This window comes from Callithrix jacchus, chromosome 15, assembly GCF_049354715.1.
Source record: "Callithrix jacchus isolate 240 chromosome 15, calJac240_pri, whole genome shotgun sequence".
Classification (NCBI taxonomy): Eukaryota; Metazoa; Chordata; class Mammalia; order Primates; family Cebidae; genus Callithrix; species Callithrix jacchus.
In genome coordinates, this window is record NC_133516.1 from 81,089,990 (window position 1) to 81,109,318 (window position 19,329).

At 38.3% G+C, this 19,329-nt stretch overlaps 1 protein-coding gene across 9 annotated transcripts in view; it reads left to right on the forward strand.

Annotated features, from left to right (window-relative positions):
- IQCB1 (IQ motif containing B1) overlaps positions 1–19,329 on the forward strand; it is a 111,059-nt gene that overhangs the window by 10,692 nt on the left and 81,038 nt on the right. For all 9 annotated transcript variants that reach the window (XR_013527599.1, XR_001907436.5, XR_001907437.4 and 6 more), the window contains exons 6-7: positions 15,734–15,827; positions 17,573–17,672. Coding sequence is in view for 6 of the 9 variants with exons in the window: in XM_017965189.4 (XP_017820678.2) it covers positions 15,734–15,827; positions 17,573–17,672 (194 nt within the window). In the remaining 3 variants the exon portion in view is untranslated. The remainder of the gene's footprint in view (positions 1–15,733; positions 15,828–17,572; positions 17,673–19,329) is intronic.

Below are 19,329 nucleotides of genomic sequence, written 5' to 3' on the forward strand. Positions count from 1 at the left end.
CATGATACACCTTCTGCAGTTTCAGCTTTCATGGTTTCAATTACCCATGGCCAATAGTAGTTCAAAAATATTAAGTGGAAAATTCCAGAAATAAACAATTAAAAATTAAATGACATGCTACTCTGTATAGCATGATGAGATCTCATAGTGCCCCTCCCTGGGTGTGAAGCACCCCTTGACCAGCATATCAGCACTGTATAAGCTACCTGCCAGTTGGTCACTTAGTAGCTGGTCTCAGTTTTCATATTTAAAAGAAAAAAGTATATATAGGGTTCAATACTATCCACACTTTCAGGCATCCACTGGGGGTCTTGGAACATGTCTTACATGGATAAGGGGGAGATTGTTATACATCTTTTCTCAGGCTTTTACTTTTTAACTTCTGTCTTATACTTAAAGTGAGTCTCTTATAAATAGCATATTGTCAGGTCTTGCTTTTTCATCTAGTCTGACAAGCTGTTGTTTTAAAGGGTATCATTTACTTGCATTTAATCTAATTTGTGGTATGGTTAGGTTAAATTCTAAAATTTTGCTATTTTTAAAAAATTTGTTCCCACTTTCTATCTTTTGTGCTATTTTGTCATATATTTTACTTTTACATATATTATAAAATCCACCATGTGTTATTTTTACTTTAAATAGTGTGTTGACTTTTCAATAAAGAAATGGAAGAAAAATGATTTTTAATATCTACTGTGTCTAGTTGTCTTTATTCCTTCAAACAGATTTGAATTTTAATCTGGTATCATTTCCTTTAAGCCTGACAACCTTCTTTAGCATATCTCATATTTATTTATTTATTTTTGAGGCGAAGTTTCACTCTTGTTACCCAGGCTGGAGTGCAATGGCGCGATCTTGGCTCACTGCAACCTCCGCCTCCTGGGTTCAAGCAATTCTCCTGCCTCAGCCTCCTGAGTAGCTGGGACTACAGGTGCACACCACCATGCCCAGCTAATTTTTGTATTTTTAGTAGAGACAGGGTTTCACCTTGTTGACCAGGATGGTCTCGATCTCTTGACCTTGTGATCCACCCGCCTCGAACTCCCAAAGTGCTGGGATTATAGGCGTGAGCCACCGCAGCCAGCATATGTTATTGTGCAATTCTGCTGGTAATGAATTCTCTCAGCTTTTTGGTTATCTGAAAATGTCTTCATGTTGCCTTCACTTTTGAGGAATATTTCTATTGCATGTGTATAATTCTACTTCATTAATTTTTCCCCCCTTTTTCTTTCCATTGTCTTCTGGCATCTTTTCTTTCTGATGTCAATTTAGACTTCATTCTTGTTATCATTCTCCTACACATACTGCACCTTTTTATGTCTGGGTTCTTTAAGATATTCTCTTTGTTTGGTTTATTTTGTTTTGTTTTCAGCAGTTTTACTTTGATGAGCCTTGGTGTTTATTTCCTGATGTTTGTCTTGCTTGGAGGTTGCTGAGCTCCATGTATCTGAGTTAATGTATTCATATTAAGAAAATTATTAGCTAATATTTTTTCAAATACTTTTTTTGCCCTATTTGCTCTACCTTCCCTCTGGAACTCCAGGTTGTTGAGGCTCTTCATCCTTTTGTTGTTGTTGTTGTTTAATTCAGTTTTGATAATTTCTATTGGTCTGTCTTCAATTACACTGATCCTATCTTCTGCAGTGTCTAATATGCTAATAACCTTATCTAATTAGTTTTTCATTTCATATATTGTATTGTTCTATAATTTCCATTTGCTTTTCTTATAGATTCTTTACCATATAACTTTTTTCTCTTAATATTGGGTCAAATTTTTCTGCTTCTTCACATGTCTATTAATTTTTTGTTTAATAATGGACACTGTGAATAACACATTATAGAAATTCATATCTTCCTCTGAAGACTTGAGAGCAGTTAAATTCTGGAAGATCAGTTGATCCTTTGGATATTGGTTTTAGCCTTTCTTAGAAGAGGTTTACTTCAGTTTAGCTCTTAGAATATTGCCCTTAGTCCTTGTTCACAGTTCTTACACCTAAAGTGGGATTCTTCTGTGATTTAAATGGAAAGCCCACCATGTTAACCTAGACCTTCTGACTTGGAGGAACCTAAACTCCAAACTCTGTATGTCCAGTATTAGGCAAATAATGAAATTGCTGATAATTTCTTTCAACCTTCCAGCTGCAGATTCTTCTAGGCTCCTTGGAGCCTTTTCTCACATATACACAGTTTGAGTCAAGAATTCAATGGAAGTTTGTGCATAGATTTTGGAGCTCTCTACTTTGTGGATCACTTTTTTTTTCTTTTTTTCTTTTTTTTTTTTATGTGGATCACTTCTTTATTAACTGTTCTGGCAGGCCCAAGCTCCAAATTCTGACTCTACACCCAAGTTATACTACAGCTTCTTGTTTGAACTCCTTTCCCTATGTTGATAAATACACACTGGGAAAAACCAGGTGAATTAGTCAGGTTTCTCCAGAAAAACAGAACCAATAGAAGATATATGGAGAGAGAAAAAGAAAGAGAAAGTGATTGATTATAAGGAATTGGCAATTATGGAGGCTAACAGGTCCTGAGATTTGCAGTTGGTAAGCTGGAGACCCAGGAGAGCTGATGGTGTAGTCTGAGTTTAAAGGCCTTAGAACTAGGAGAGTTGATAGCATAGTGCCAGTTCAAAGGCCAGTAGGCTCAAGATCCATGAAGAAGCAGAGTTTGAGTCTAAAGTTAGGAAAAAATGATGTCCCAACTCAAAGGCAGTCAGGCAAGAAGAATTTCATTTGACGTGGGAGAGGGTCAATCTTTTGTTCTATTCAAGACTTCAACTGATTATATGAGGCCCACCCACATTAAGGAGAGCAATCTGCTGTGCTCAGACTAAAAATTTAAATGTTAAATTCATCGAAAAATACCCTCACAGAAACACCCAGAATAATGTTTGACAATTACACAAGATAAATTTAGATTTCAGCCAGTACAATTTATTTCAGGATCACATCTATGTGCCTTTGCTTGCTATCTAGGGCCTTCAAACAATTGCTTTTTATATTTTTTCCAGAGTTTATAATTTTGGTCAGCTAAAGCATGGATCAACAAACTGTTGCCTGTGGGCTAAATCCAGCTTTTAAAAAAATAAAGTTGTATTGGATCACAGCTATACCCATTTGTTTATAATATCCACGACTACTTTCACTCTGTAGCCATAGAGTTCAGTAGTTGTGAGAGACTATAATGCCTAAAATATTTTCTGGCCCATAACTAATAGGAAAGTAAGTTCTATAAACAGGAAGCGAAGGGAGCAATCAATGTGAACAAGAGTGATTTGAAAAAGCTTTGTGGAGCCAATGGTACCTGGTCTATCTATCTCTAAAGCATGGGTGAGATTTGGAACTATGAGGGCATTATGGGCAGGGGAAATGGACAAGACCAGGAAAGAGGAATAAATATGGTATCTTTGAGTCCCAATGCAGATATCTACCAGAATTAGATAATCTCATTCAGAAGGATTGAAGGCCAGATACAGTGGCTCATGCCTGTATAACCCCAACACTTTGGGAGGCCGAAATGGCAGGATCACTTGAGCCTAGGAGTTCAACACCAATCTGAGCCACATAGCAAGACCTAGCCAGGTGTGGTGGCACATGCCTATCATCCTAGCTACTCAGGAGGCTAAGGCAGGAGGATTGCTTGAGCCCAGGAGCTCAAGGATACACTGAGCTGTGATCATGCCACTGCACCCCAGCTTTGGAAACAGAGCAAGACCCTGTCTCCAAAACCAACAAAAACAACAACAAAACAAAAAACACAAACAAAAACAGAAAAAAAGAGTTTGAACTTGATTCTGAAAATATTGAAGAGGTTTTGAGGAAACGTAAGAGTATGCTGGAGAAAGTAGAAGAGACCATTAAAAATTATTGCAGTAAGCTAGAACTAAGATGATGAGAGGCTTAACTCACTATGACTTTGGAAAAAAAGAGGGTCAAATGAAATGTTAAGAAAGAAATTGAAAGAATATAAAAGGTATAATATCAGACACTGCTTCATATAGATAATATATAATATTTTAATGTTGAGTCTAAGGTTTCAAGGCCCTATAGATGTTTAAGAGAAGTGATAAGCCAAAGGTAAAAACTGAATAGGAAAAAGGTAATTTTTTTGAAGTTAGTTGCATTTTCAAATGGAATTGTCTAGTATGGAATTGAAGTTTGATTGAGAGGTCAGGAGTATGACTGTAGGTTGGAAAATCCTCTTATGAATGCTACTTAAAACTTTGAAGAGGAGCATGCTAGAGGATGAGCTTTCCTAAGGATGTGCTGTAGAGATAATATCTGAAGACTGTGTTCAGAGCCTTAGAGATATCTGACACAGATGCAATTTATTTGGGCAAACTGAGGAATTATAGCTCAACGTGCTAGATGGATGAAGAAAACTGTAGGAAAAGACATTGAGGTCATTTTTGATTTTTTAAAAATAAATATTTGTCACTTTGAAGAGATGAATTTGCTAGATGCTCTAACTGCCATTTAAATAATTTAAGTAGTAATGTCTGGTACATGGTCTCATGGTCTGTTTTGCACAGTATAATATGGTAGCCATTAACCCTGTGGATCAGTTGAGCACTTGAAATGTGCCTTTGTGACTGAGGAACTGAAAATTTTATTTAATTTTAATTATTTTAAGTTTAAAAATTGAGGACGAATTCTGTTAGGAAACTTAAGTGTGTTTGGAACAACTAGAGTATATGAATCTGCTTTTACAACTGTTAAGTTTTACAAAATCTAAATACACATCAAGTATTTCTAATGGTGAAACCCCGTCTCTACTAAAAATACAAAAAATTAGCTGGGCATGGTGGCGCGTGCCTGTAATCCCAGCTACTCGGGAGGCTGAGGCAGGAGAATTGCATGAACCCAGGAGGCGGAGGTTACAGTGAGCCAAGACCGCGCCATTGCACTCCAGCCTGGGTAACAAGAGCGAAACTCTGTCTCAAAAAAAAAAAGAAAATTTAGCCTCCAAGTAGAGATCTGCTCCAAGTATATTCACCAGATTTCAAAGAAATACCAAAAGTTTTTGGGACACAAACAGGCCATAGTGATCACCATGTTATATTAAGTTCTATTTAAGGCGCTTTGAGTATATAAAGAATAGACACAGTCTTACTTTTAAGGAATTCCCAGGCTGATAAACTAGAGAAGGTCTTAGCTATTTCTAATAGAAAACCTAAAATAGATGTATTTTTAGTTTAATAAAATTTAATTTTAAATTAGAAGAATGAAATTGAATGAGAGGTGTAATAGTACAGACAACATGCTGTTTTGAATATAAGAAATACTGTTGGCAGAGAATTTTTTTTTCTTTTTTATTATACTTTAAGTTCTGTGATACGTGTGCTGAATGTGCAGGTTTGTTACATAGTATACATGTGCCATTGTGGTTTACTGCACCCGTCAACCTAACATCTGGGTTTTAAGCCATGTACGCATTAGGTATTTCTCCTAATGCTGTCCCTCCCCTTGAATCTCATCCCACAACACACCCTGGTGTGTGATGTTCCCCTTCCTGTGTCCATGTGTTTTCTTTGTTCAACTTCCACTTATGAGTGAGAATATGCAGTGTTTGGTTTTCTGTTCCTGGGTTAGTTTGCTGAGAATGATGGTTTCCAGATTGATCTATGTCCCTGCAAAGGACATGAACTCATCCTTTTTTATGACTGCACAGTATTCCATGGTGTATATTTGCCACAGTTTCTTTATCCAATCTATCATTGATGGGTATTTGGGTTGGTTCCCAGACTTTGCTATTGTAAATAGTGCAGCAGTAAACATACATGTGCATGTGTCTTTATAGTAGAATGATATATAATCCTTTGGCTGTATACCCAGGAATGGGATTGCTGGGTCAAATGGTATTTCTGGTTCTGGATCTTTGAGGAATTGCCACAGTCTTCCACAATGGTTGAACTAATTTACAATCCCGCCAACAATATAAAAGTGTTCCTATTTTTCCACGTCCTCTCCAGCATCTGTTGTTTCCTGACTTTTTAGTGATTGCCATTCCAACTGGCATGGGATGATATCTCATTATGGTTTTGAGGTGCATTTCTCTGATGACCAGTGAGGGTGAGCATTTTTTTCATATGTTTGTTGGCCTCATAAGTGTCTTCTTTTGAGAAGTGTCTATTCATATCCTTTGCCTACTTTTTGATGGGGTTGTTTTTCTCTTTAAATTTGTTTAAGTTCCTTGTAGATTCTGGATATTAGCCCTTTGTCAGATGGATAGGTTGCAGAAATGTTCCCCCATTCTATAGGTTGCCTTTTCACTCTGATGATAGTTTCTTTTTCTGTGCAGAAGCTCTTTGGTTTAATTAGACCCCATTTACCAATTTTGGCTTTTGTTGCCATTGCTTTTGGCATTTTAGTCGTAAAATTTTGCCCATGCCTATATCCTAAGTGATATTGCCTAGGTTTTCTTCTAGGGTTTTTATGGTTTTAGGTCGGATGTTTAAGTCTTTTTTTTTTTGAGACAGAGTTTCACTCTTGTTGCCCAGGCTGGCGTGCAATGGCGTGATCTCGGCTCACCACAACCTTCACCTCCTGGGTTCAGGCAATTCTCCTGCCTCAGCCTCCTGAGTAGCTGGGATTACAGGCACGTACCACCATGCCCAGCTAATTTTTTGTATTTTTAGTAGAGACAGGGTTTCACCATGTTGACCAGGATGGTCTTGATCTCTTGACCTCGTGATCCACCCGCCGCAGCCTCCCAAAGTGCTGGGATTACAGGTGTGAGCCACTGCGCCTGGCCACGTTTAACTCTTTAATCCATCTTAATTTTTGTATAAGGTGTAAGAAAGGGGTCCAGTTTCAATTTTCTGCATACGGCTAGCCAGTTCTCCCAGAATCATTTATTAAATGGGGAATCCTTTCCCCATAGCTTGTTTTTGTCAGGTTTGTAAAAGGTCAGATGGTTGTAGATATATGGCGTTGTTTCTGAGGCTTCTGTTCTGTTCCATTGGTCTATATATCTCTTTTGGTACCAGTACCAAGCTGTTTTGGTTACTGTAACATTTTAGTATAGTTTGAATCAGGTAGCATGATGCCTCCAGCTTTGTTCTTTTTCCTTAAGATTGCCTTGGCTAAACGGGCTCTTTTTTGGTTCCATATGGAATTTAAAGTAGTTTTCCTAATTGTGTGAAGAAACTCAATGGTAGTTTCATTGGAATATCATTGAGTCTATAAATTACTTTGAGGAGCATGGCCATTTTCATGATATATATTCTATCTACCCATGAGCATGGAATGTTTTTCCATCTGTTTCCTCTCTTATTTCCTTGAGCAGTGGTTTGTATTTCTCCTTGAGCAGTGGTTTGTAATTCTCCTTGAAGAGGTCCTTCACGTCCCCTGTAAGTTGTATTCCTAGGTATTTTATTCTCTTCGTAGCAGTTGTGAATGGAAGTTCACTCATGATTTGGCTCTCTGTGTATTACTGGTGCATAGGAATGCTTGTGATTTTTGCATATTGATTTTGTGTCCTGAGACTCTACTGAAGTTGCTTATCCGATTAAGGAGTTTTGGGGCTGAGATGTTGGGGTTTTCTCAGTATACAATCATGTCATCTGCAAACAGAGACAATTTGACTTCCTCTCTTCCTCTGTGAATACCCTTTATTTCATTCTCTTGCTTGATTGCCCTGGCCAGAACTTCCACTACTATGTTGAATAGGAGTGGTGAGAGAGGGCATTTTTGTCTTGTGCCAGTTTTCAAAAGGAATGGTTCCAGCTTTTGCCCATTTGGTATGACATTGGCTATAGGTTTATCATAAATAGCTCTTATTATTTTGAGATATGTTCCATCAATACCTAGTTTTATTGTTTTTAGTATGAAGGGATGTTGAATTTTATCAAAGGTCTTCTCTGCATCTATTGAAATAATCATGTGGTTTTTGTCATTAGTTCTGTTTGTGTGATGGATTACATTTATTGATTTGCATATGTTGAACCAGCTTTGCATCCCAGGGATGAAGCCAACTTGATGGTGGACAAGCTTTTTGATGTACTGCTGGATTGGGTTTGCTACTTATTGAGGATTTTCACATTGATGTTCATCAGGGATGTTGGCCTGAAATTCTCTTCTTTTGTTGTGTCTCTGCCAGGCTTTGGTATCAGGATGAAAATGGCCTCATAAAATGAGTTAGGGAGGAGTTCCTCTTTTTCTGTTGTTCGGAATCATTTCAGAAGGAATGGTACCAGCTCTTCTTTGTACTGCTGGTAGAATTCATCTATGAATCCATCTGGTCCTGGGCTTTTTTTAGTTGGTAGGCTGTTATTTAACTGCCTCAGTTTCAGAATTTGTTATTGGTATATTCAGGAATTCAGCTTCTTCCTGGTTTAGTCTTAGGAGGGTATATGTCCAGGAATTTATCCATTTCTTCTAGATTTTCTAGTTTATTTGCCCAGGGGTGTTTACAGTACTCTCTGATAGTAGTTTGTATTTCTGTGGGATCAGTGGTGATATCACCTTCATCATTTTTATTGTGTCTATTTGATTCTTCTCTCTTTTCTTCTTTATTAGTCTAGCTAGCAGTCTATCTATTTTGTTGATCTCTTCAAAAACCCAGCTCCTGCATTCACTGATTTTTTTTTTGAAGGGTTTTTTTGTGTCTCTATCCCCTTCAGTTCTGCTGTGATCTTTGTTATTTCTTGTCTTCTGCTACCTTTTGAATTTATTTGCTTTTGCTTCTATAGTTCTTTTAATTGTGGTGTTAGGTGTCAATTTTAGATCTTTCCTCATTTCTCTTGTGGGCATTTAGTGCTATAAATTTCCCTCTATGCACTGCTTTAAATGGGTTTCAGAGATTCTGGTACATGTGTCTTTGTTCTCATTGGTTTCAAAGAGCATCTTTATTTCCACCTTATTTTCATTATTTACCCAGTAGTCTTTCAGTAGCAGGTTGTTCAGTTTCCACATAGTTGTGTGGTTTTGAATGAGTTCCTTAATCCTGAGTTCTAATTCAATTGCTCTGTGGTCTGAGAAACTGTTTGTTATGATTTTCATTCTTTTGCATTCGCTGAGGAGTATTTTATTTCCAATTATGTGGTCAATTTTAGAATAAGTGCAATGTGGTGCTGAGAAGAATGTATATTCTGTGGATTTGGGGTGGAGAGTTCTGTAGAGGTATATTAGGTCCACTTGATCCAGAGCTAAGTTCAAGTCCTGGATATTCTTGCTAATTTTCTGTCTCATTGATCTGTCTAATGTTGACAGTGGAGTGTTAAAGTCTCCCACTATTATTGTGTGGGAGTCTAAGTCTCTTTGTAGGTCTTCAAGAACTTGCTTTATGAATCTGGGTACTCCTGTATTGGGTGCATATATATTTAGGATAGTTAGCTCTTCTTGTTACATTGATCCCTTTCCCATTATATAATGTCCTTTGTCTATATTGATCTTTGTTGGTTAAAGTCTGTTTTATCAGAGACTAGGATTGCAACCCTTGCTTTTTTTTTTTTTTTGCTTTCCATTTGCTTAGTAAATATTTCTCCATCCCTTTATTTTGAGCCTATGTATGTCTTTGCACATGAGATTGGCCTCCTGAATACAGCACACTAATGGGTCTTGACTCTATCAAATTTGCCAGTCTGTGTCGTTTAAATGGGCCATTTAGCATGTTTTCATTAAGGTTAATACTGTCATTATGATGCTAGCTGGTTATTTTGCCTATTAGTTGATGTTGATGCAGTTTCTTCATACTGTCAACAGTCTTTACAAATTTGGTTTGTTTATTTTAGTGACTGGTACTGGTTGTTCTTTCCATGTTTAGTGCTTTCTTCAGGAGCTCTTGTAAGGCAGGCCTGGTGGTGACAAAGTCTCTCAGCATTTTCTTGTCTATAAAGGATTTTATTGGCCGGGCGCGGTGGCTCACGCCTGTAATCCCAGCACTTTGGGAGGCCGAGGCGGGTGGATCACGAGGTCAACAGATCGAGACCATCCTGGTCAACATGGTGAAACCCCGCCTCTACTAAAAATTACAAAAAAATTAGCTGGGCATGGTGGTGCGTGCCTGTAATCCCAGCTACTCGGGAGGCTGAGGCAGGAGAATTGCCTGAACCCAGGAGGCAGAGGTTGCGGTGAGCCGAGATCGTGCCATTGCACTCCAGCCTGGGTAACAAGAGCGAAACTCCGTCTCAAAAAAAAAAAAAAAAAAAAAAGGATTTTATTTCTCCTTTGCTTATGAAACTTACTTTGGCTAGATATGAAATCTGGGTTGAAAATTCTTTAAGAATGTTGAATATTGGCCCCTACTGTCTTCTGGCTTATAGGGTTTCTGCAAAGAGATCCGCTGTTAATCTGATGGGCTTCCCTTTGTGGTTAACCCGACCTTTCTCTCTGGCTGCCCTTAACATTTTTTCATTCATTTCAGCCTTGGTGAATCTGATGATTATGTGTCTTGGGATTACTCTTCTCGATGAGTATCTTTGTGGTGTTCTCTATATTTCCTGAATTTGAATGTTGGCCTCCCTTGCTAGGTTGGGGAAGTTCTCCTGGATAATATCCTGAAGAGTGTTTTCCAACTTGGTTCCATTCTCCTTGTCACTTTCAGGTATGTTAATCAAAAGTAGATTTGGTTTTTTCACATAGTCCCATATTTCTTAGAGGCTTTGTTCTTTTCTTTTCACTCTTTTGTCTCTAATCTTGTCTTTTTGCTTTGTTCCATTGAGTTGATCTTCAATCTCTGATATCCTTTCTTCCACTTGATCTATTCAACTATTGATACTTGTGTATGCTTCACGAAGTTCTTGTGCTGTGTTTTTCAGCTCCATTAGGTCATTTTTGTTCTTCTCTAAACTGATTATTATAGTTAGCAATTCATCTAACCTTTTTTTCAAGGTTCTTAGCTTCCTTTCATTGGGTTAGAACATGCTTTTCTGGCTCAGACGAGTTTGTTATTCCCACCTTCTGAAGCCTACTTCTGTCAGTTCTTCAAACTCATTTTCCATTCAGTTTTGTTCCCTTGCTGGCAAAGAGTTTTGATGCTTTGGAGGAGAAGAGGTGTTCTGGTTTTTGGAATTTTCAGCCTTTTTGCACTGATTTCTCCCTATCTTTGTGGATTTATCTACCTTTGGTCTTTGATGTTGGTGACCTTCGGATGGAGTTTCTGAGTGGACGTCCTTTTTGTTGATGTTGATATTCCTTTCTGTTTGTTAGTTTTCCTTCTAACTGCAGTTTTCCTCTGCTGCAGGTCAGCTTGAGTTTGCTGGAGGTCCACTCCAGACCCTGTTTGCCTGGTGTCACCAGTGGAGGCTGCAGAACAGCAAAGATTGCTGCCTGTTCCTTCCTCTGGAAGCTTCCTCCCAAAGGGGCACCCACCAGATATCAGCCAGAGCTCTCCTGTATGAGGTGTCTTTGGCCTGTACTGGGAGGGTTCTCCCAGTCAGGATATACAGGGGCCACCAACCCAACTGAGGAGGCAGTCTGTCCCTTATCAGAGCTCAAATGCCATGCTGGGAGATCTCCTGCTTCTTTTAGCACTGTCAGGTAGGGATGTTTAGGTCTGCTGAAGCTGCACCCACAGCCACCCTTTCCCCCAGGTGCTCTGTTCCAGGAAGATGGGGGTTTTATCTATAAGTCCCTGACTAGGGCTGCTGTCTTTTTTTCAGAGATGCCTTGTCCAGAGAGGAGTAATCTAGACAGGCAGTCTGGCCGCAAAGACCTTGCTGAGCTGTGGTGAGCTCTGCCTGGTTCAGACTTCCAGAAGGCCTTGATTACACTGTGAGGGAAAAACCACCTACTTAAGCCTCAACAATGGTGGATGCCCCTCCCCACATCAAGCTTGATAATCCCAGGTCAACCTCAGACCGCCGTGCTGATAGTGAGAATTTCAAACCAGTGGATCTTAGCTTACTGGGCTCCATGAGGGTAGGATCTGCCAAGCCAGACCACTTGGCTCCCTGATTTCAGCCACTCTTCCTGGGGAGTGAAGTTTCTGTCTCACTGGCATTTCAGGTGCCACTGGGGTATGAAAAAAAAAACTCCTGCCCAAATGGCCACCCAGTTTTGGGCCTGGAATCCAGGGCCCTGGTGGCATAGGAACTGGAGGGGATCTCCTGGTCTGCTGGTTGTGAAGACCATGGGAAAAGCACAATATCTGGGCTGGAATGCCTTGTTCTTCCTGGTACAGTCTCTCACAGCTTCCCTTAGCTAGGAGAGAGAAATTCCCTGACCCCTTGTGCCTCCCAGGTGAGACAACACCCCATGCTGCTTCAGCTCACCCTCCATGGGTGGCATCCATTGTCCAACCAGTCCCAGTGAGATGAACTGGGTACCTCAGTTGGAAATGCAGGAATCACCCACCTTCTGCATCAATCTTGCTGGGAGCTGCAGATTAGAGCTGTTCCTATTTGGCCATCTTGCCAATGGACCCATTCTTTTTTCTCTAATCTTACCTTCATGCTTTATTTCATTAAGTTAGTCTTCAATCTCTTATATTCTTTCTTCTACTTGATCCATTCAGCTATTGATACTTGTGTATGCTTTATGAAGTTCTCATGCTGTGTTTTACAGCTCCATCAGGTAATTTATGTTTCTATGTAAACTGGTTATTCTAGTTAGCATTTCTGTAACCTTTTTTAAAAATAATTTTTATGAGATATACTCCCACCCCTCCTCCCTCCTGTAACCTTTTATAAAGCTTCTTAGCTTACTTGCTGTGGATTAGGACATGATCCTTTAGCTCAGAGAAATTTGTTATTACCCACCTTTTGAAACCTACTTCTGTCATTTCATTAAACTCATTCTCCATCTAGTTTTGTTCCCTTGCTAGAGAGGAGTTGCAATCATTTGGAGAAGAGGCATTCTTGTTTTTAGAATTTTCAGCATTTTTGCACTGGTTTTTCCTTATCTTTGGATTTATCTACCTTTGATCTTTAATGCTGATGACCTTTGGATGGGTATTTTGTGGGGCTGTCCTTTTTGTTGATGTTGATGTTATTACTTTCTGTTTGTTAGTTTTCCTTCTAACAGGCAGTCCCCTCTTCTGCAGGTCTGCTGGAGTTTGTTAGAGGTCCACTCCAGACACTCTTTCCCCGGATATCACCAGCAGAGGCTGCAGAACAGCAAAGAGTGCTGCCTGCTCCTTCCTCTGGAAGATTTGTCCCAGAGGGGCACCTGCCTGATGCCAGCTGGAGCTCTCCTGTATGGAGGTGTCTCCCAGTCAGGAGGCATGGGGTCAGGGAACCGCTTGAGGAGGCATTCTGTCCCTTAGCAGAACTTGAGCACTGTGCTGGCAGATATGCTGCTCTCTTCAGAGCCAGCAGGCAGGAATGTTTCAGTCTGCTGAAGCTGACCCCAGAGCCCCCCTTCTGCTAGGTGCTCTGTCCCAGGGAGATGGTAGTTTTATGTATAAGGCCCTGACTGGGGCTGCTTACCTTTATTTAAGAGATGCCCTGCCCAGTGAGGAGGAATCTAGAGAGGTAGTCTGGCCACAGTCACTTTGCTATGCTGCAGTGAGTTCTACCCAGTCTGAACTTCCCAGTGGCTTTCTTAACCCTGTGAGGGGAAAACTATCTACACAAGCCTCAGTAATGGCTGATACCTCTCTCCCACCAAGCTTGATCAATCAGTCCAGTTGACTTCAGACTGCTGTGCTGGCAGCAAGAATTTCAAGCCAGTGGTTCTTAGCTTGCTGTGCTCCATGGGAGTGGGACCTGTTGAACGAACCACTTGGCTCCTTGGCTTTGGCTCCCTTTTTAGGGGAGTGAACGGTCTGTCACTCTGGGGTTTCAGGTGCCACTGGGGTACAAAAAAAAAAAAAAAAAAAAACACCTGCAGCTAGCTCAGTGTCTGCCCAAACAGCCACCCAGTTTTGTGCTTGAAAAGCAGGGCCCTGGTGGTGTAGGCAAGGAATCTCCTGGTCTGCAGGTTGCAAAAATGTTGGAAAGTGTAGTATCTGGGCCAGACAGCACAGTCCCTCTTGGCTTCCCTTGGCTAGGGGAGGGAGGTCCCTGTCTCCTTGCACTTCCTGGGTGAGGTGATGCCCCACTCTGCTTCTGCTCACTGCTGTCTAAGCAGTCCCAATGAAATGAACCAGGTGCCTTTGTTGGAAATGCAGAAATCACCTGCCTTCTGCATTGGTCTCTCTGGGAGCTGCAGACCAGAGCTGTTCCTATTTGGGCATCTTGCAAGATCCCCCCAGCAGAGAATTTAACTCAGTGGTAGAGCATATGTTTTCCATATAATAGGTTACAATTCCATTTCTGGTGTCTCCACTGTCATTTTATGGGACATTTATGGCACTAAATAAAATTTGCTAGATTTAGTAATAATTTAGGTTAGTTAAAGCCATGTGAACTATAGGAATTGTGTTGGATTTGATTTTTCTTGCTGGTTGTGCCACAAACTAATTCTAGGTTCTATAGCAAATCACTGGATTTTACTGTATCTCATTTTCCTCGTTTGTAAAATCTGTCTCCTTAATAGCTTCGATTATTATAGGAGCTTTATCTTTTATTCAAAGCACCTTTATTTAATATTCCCATTTAAGAGCATTAATAATTTTTTCTTATATATTATCAAAATTACATATTAATATGTTATATAGACATATATTTGGATGTTATTTTCATTAGAAATATACTTATTCACTTAATTCCTTTCATTTATAAAGCCCTTCAGTAATTTTCATAATATTTTTCTTTTCTTTATTGTTGTATTTTTATTGAGATAAGTGATTCATTGACAGCAATGAGAATTACCATGCCCTTTCTGATGTATCTTTAGGTAAAACTCTGGCAAAGATAGTTTACCGAAATAAAAGGATTCTTCTACTGTAACTTTTCTTAGGGTATTTTTTTTCAGTTGTTGTATTCAAGTCAGCATGTGTCAGTTTACTTAGATACTTATGTAGCTTTGTGCTACAATATTAGGAAGAAAATACTCTCATTATTATAAAGAGTAATCATGGCAATCATAATATTTTTGCTGGTCTCATCATTACTTTTGTGCTATAGTACAAACATTCAGGATGTGGATAAGATTAGTGGTGACCTTTAACTAACATTCTACTAACATTACATGGCCAATAAATGACAAAATTGTGAATGGAATCTATACTTCTTATTTCTCCTTGTGGCTCTAATTTATAATAATTTCTCACCCTACTTTTCAGAAAGGAAGAACCAGAAAAAAATTGTCATTTATTTGTTGACTTAATGTTGATTGAACATTTACTATGTGTCAGAACTGTCCTAGAAACCAAGTTTATAGTGGGGAGCTAAATGACAAGATCTCTGCCCTCCTAAACTTCTGGGTAGAAACTGGAACTGAAATACGCTATCAATAATGCCTCTCATGCTGACATCTACATTTGAATATTGCAGTTGTTTTCATCCTGGTTGCATAACCAAATCACCCACCTAACTTTGTGCAAATACAGATATCCAGCCTTTGCCTTTGGAGATTCAAATTCAGTACATTTGAACTGAAGCTTGTCCATAAAAAGCTCAACAGGTGATTCTGATGCATAGCAAGTATTAAGAAATCCTATTGTATCAACTTGTAGTTCTTATACTACTTACATTGTTTTATTTTATCTGGATAACAACCATTTCTAGTAGATATTACTATCCTATAACCGTAAGTTTTACAATTAAGAAACTAAAGGCAACAAAATCATGTTCCTCATAAATAGCTAAGTTAGATCCAGAAACTGTATCCTCTAACTCCCCAGGGAGAAGTCTTCTTAAAAAAAAATGATAGAAAAGTAAACTGGGCTTATCTTTTATGTTAAGGCTGAAGAAAAAGATGAATTACTACACTTTTTCCATATTGTGACTGATTCTCTCTTCTGGCTTGTGGGAGGCCATGTTGGACTTATTCAGAATGGTAAGAGAAAAGATTTTAATGTAACTCATAGCTATTGTAGAGTCAACTGCTAAGGGTTTGATCTTTTTTTCTAAAAATAAATGCCACATTGACTATATAGATAACCACACTGAAATGAAATCATGTTGAAATAAGCTTACAATTTTTTTAATGGATACTACAGTTTTACACAGCCAACATCAACAATAGCTTTTTCTGTTTAGCAAATCTAAGATAAAGATAAATTATAATTTGAATAGTTTATTCCTGAAAATAACTTTTAAATTTAAAAGATTGCAGTGTTTTAGACCTACTGTGAGAGAAATCCCTATATTCAGGGTGGATATGATTTAACTCATATAGCCTAATTATCCAAGTAAGTGTAAGCTTTTATTTAATGACCTTTTAGCGAACTTGGAAGTCAAAGGATATTTTTGTTTACATTGAGAAACACAAACATGTATAAGTTTTGTATTGTGTTTTCTTAAGACTGAGAAAATAATTCTTAGTGACATTCATGGCACTCTTTCTACTCTCTTGAAAAATTTCATCCAATATAGATGCAACACTATAAGAATTTTTTAAAGTAATACTTGAACTGAAATTTTACTTGTAGCATTTCTCCTTAGTATCATGCATGCACATAATTTAGAGAGTCAAGTAGTCCCGTAAGGATCATTAAAACACACAGACAATCCCTGGCCCTCAGGCCCACTCCATTTCCCATTTTCCAAAGGCAACTACTTTCAGTTAGTATAACTAACACCTTTGATAGTTATGCTCAGTTATTGAGCATACAACGGAATGAAACTGACATTTATTAGAAACATTCCCTGTTTGCCAGGCGCGGTGGCTCACGCCTATAATCCCAGCACTTTGGGAGGCCGAGGCGGGTGGATCACGAGGTCAAGAGATCGAGACCATCCTGGTCAACACAGTGAAACCCCATCTCTACTAAAAATACAAAAAAATTAGCTGGGCATGGTGGCGCAGCCTGTAGTCCCAGCTGCTCAGGAAGCTGAGGTAGGAGAATTGCTTGAACCCGGGAGGCAGAGGTTGCAGTGAGCCGAGATCGTGCCATTGCTCTCCAGCCTGAGTAATAAGAGCGAAACTCTGTCTCAAAAAAAAGGAAACATTCCCTGTTCTAGGACATTTTACAATAGCTCATGTGAGAGCTATTATTTCTAGTTTTACGAATGAAGAAATGAAGAAATAGTTTCTGAGGTTAAGCAACTTGTATAAGTATCCAATTCTAAATCATTATAACTGACTGCTTAGAGCTTAAAGATTACGAATCAATGAAAGGAAATTTTTGTAGTTAATGTATTCATTATCATATAAAACAATGTGTCACAAAATTAAAATTTTTAAGGATATAAGCAAACAATTATAGTCATCTGTGCCATTTCCATCCCCTTATAGTCTGTCTTTGCAAGAAATTTGTTTTTATTCACTGAAATTCATTGATAGGAAAAAAGATTCAGATTTAGGATATGTTATTTTCAATTTAAAGAGGGATAACAATAGACTTTTAGCTTAGTATTTATGCCTGTTCTCTGACTATAATCATAAAAATGAAATGACTTATTTATGTCTATTTAAAATTACCACAAATTTTACATTTTAAAATCTCCTTCATTATAGAGAATACAAAGTCAGAAAGTTTAGCAGAAATGGTCTGCTTTGATTTGGTTTGAAAAGAACAAAATCTTCCTTTGTTACCATAAAATTTTTGCGTTAATCTTTCTCTTTTTTTTTTTCTTTAGTACTACACAGTGATCATTTCTTACACTTACTGCAAGCTGACAATGTCCAAATAGGATCTGCAGTCTTGATGATGCTACAGAATATACTACAGATCAACAGGTGACATGGATTTATAAAATGTTACTGATTTTTTGATTTTTTTTTATCAGAAGCATTACCAATTTTATTACAATTTTGCTAAAATTGATTGCGTGTGATTTGTATATAATGCTTAAACTCCATCACCATTGTCTTTCAGAAAAAAATTAATATAAAATACTACAAAAGACTGGAAATTTATTATCAAATTGATACCTTATCCAAGAGCTTAAGAAGGTTTTAGGTCAAATCTCAGCCTTAAAAAAGAGAATTAGTGCATATCTAAAGAAAAATATTGAGATCACAACAAAAAATGTTTAATCACATTTATTTAATAAGCTTCAAGCTTTGTACTTTTATAGATGGTCAAGAAGGGTGTAAAAGAAGCAACTGACAATTATTCAGATTAAAATGGAAGGGCAGAGTAGGCACAATTGAAATAATTCATTCTTTTAGTTTACTGTGAATTTATTATGCAGCTGCTATGTCTGTCATTGCAGTTATAGAGCTGATTAAGTTAAAAACCTTGTCTTCCAAGAGCTTACAATAGAATGGAAAAGACAGACACACAAACATCATTATATCATAATACATTAAGTTACAATGTTAAAGGTGAGCATAAGTGTTAAAGGACCTTCTATCCCAAACTGAGGGGAGATGCTTCCTGGAGAAGGTAATATCTGAGATGAAACTTCAAAGATGATATATTGGCCAGGAAGGAAAAGGAGTAAGAGAAAGCAGTATTTCCAGGCAATATAAGCAAAAGCACAGAGATAAGAAACAATATGCTGAGGATGAAAAGTAGGTACAAATTCATTGTTAGGATTTAAAGTTCCATATAGGGAGGTGGCTAGCAAGCTCAGTTGAGATTCAAAGTCATGAATTTATATGCTGTGTTAAGCAAACGAAGTCTTATCCTATAGGCCATGGGACCATTGAAGATTTTTAAAGTAGATGAAAGTAGTCAGATTACATTTCAGTTTTGTCACTCTGGTGATTATATGAAGGAAAGATTAGGGGAAGAAAACTCTAGACAAAAAAGGCAATCGTACTAATCCAAGTGAAGTAATGAAATCTTGGCCTTGGGCATTGGTACCTGGGAAATGAAGTTTTTAAAATAATGAATTATATATAATTATCAGGACTTTACTTCCACTTCTGATCAAGATGGAATAGTAGGGATGGATTTATTCTCCCACCTGAAAAAAAGGACAAAAACATGAAACATAATTTTTTGAGAAACTGGACATCAGTCAGTGAAAGAAAGTAAGCCCAGAGAAAAAGGAATAAACAAGGTGAATCTTAGAATTGCCCTATCAGTATTGAGAGAGTTTGCAGGTTAAAGTATATGGAGAGGCATCCCAGCCAACTTGAATTGAAGCGATCTCAGAACCTGGAGAGAACAAGATGGCTAGAGTTCACAATACAGAATACTAAAGAAGAGACCTAAACACACAGAGAACTCCAGAGATCTGCAGAGGGTATCCTTCAAGTATCAAGTAAAGTACTGATCTGCACATATATGTAAGGAACCACCCAATGTGAGGGAAAACAATAATCCCAAAGGATTAATAGGAACAGTGCAAGGAGCTCACACAGGGCCAGAAATAGTGCCTATTTCTAGCAGCCAAACTGGAAAGCTTAAACAGTGGGTCATAAAGAGTGGGTCATTGGATAG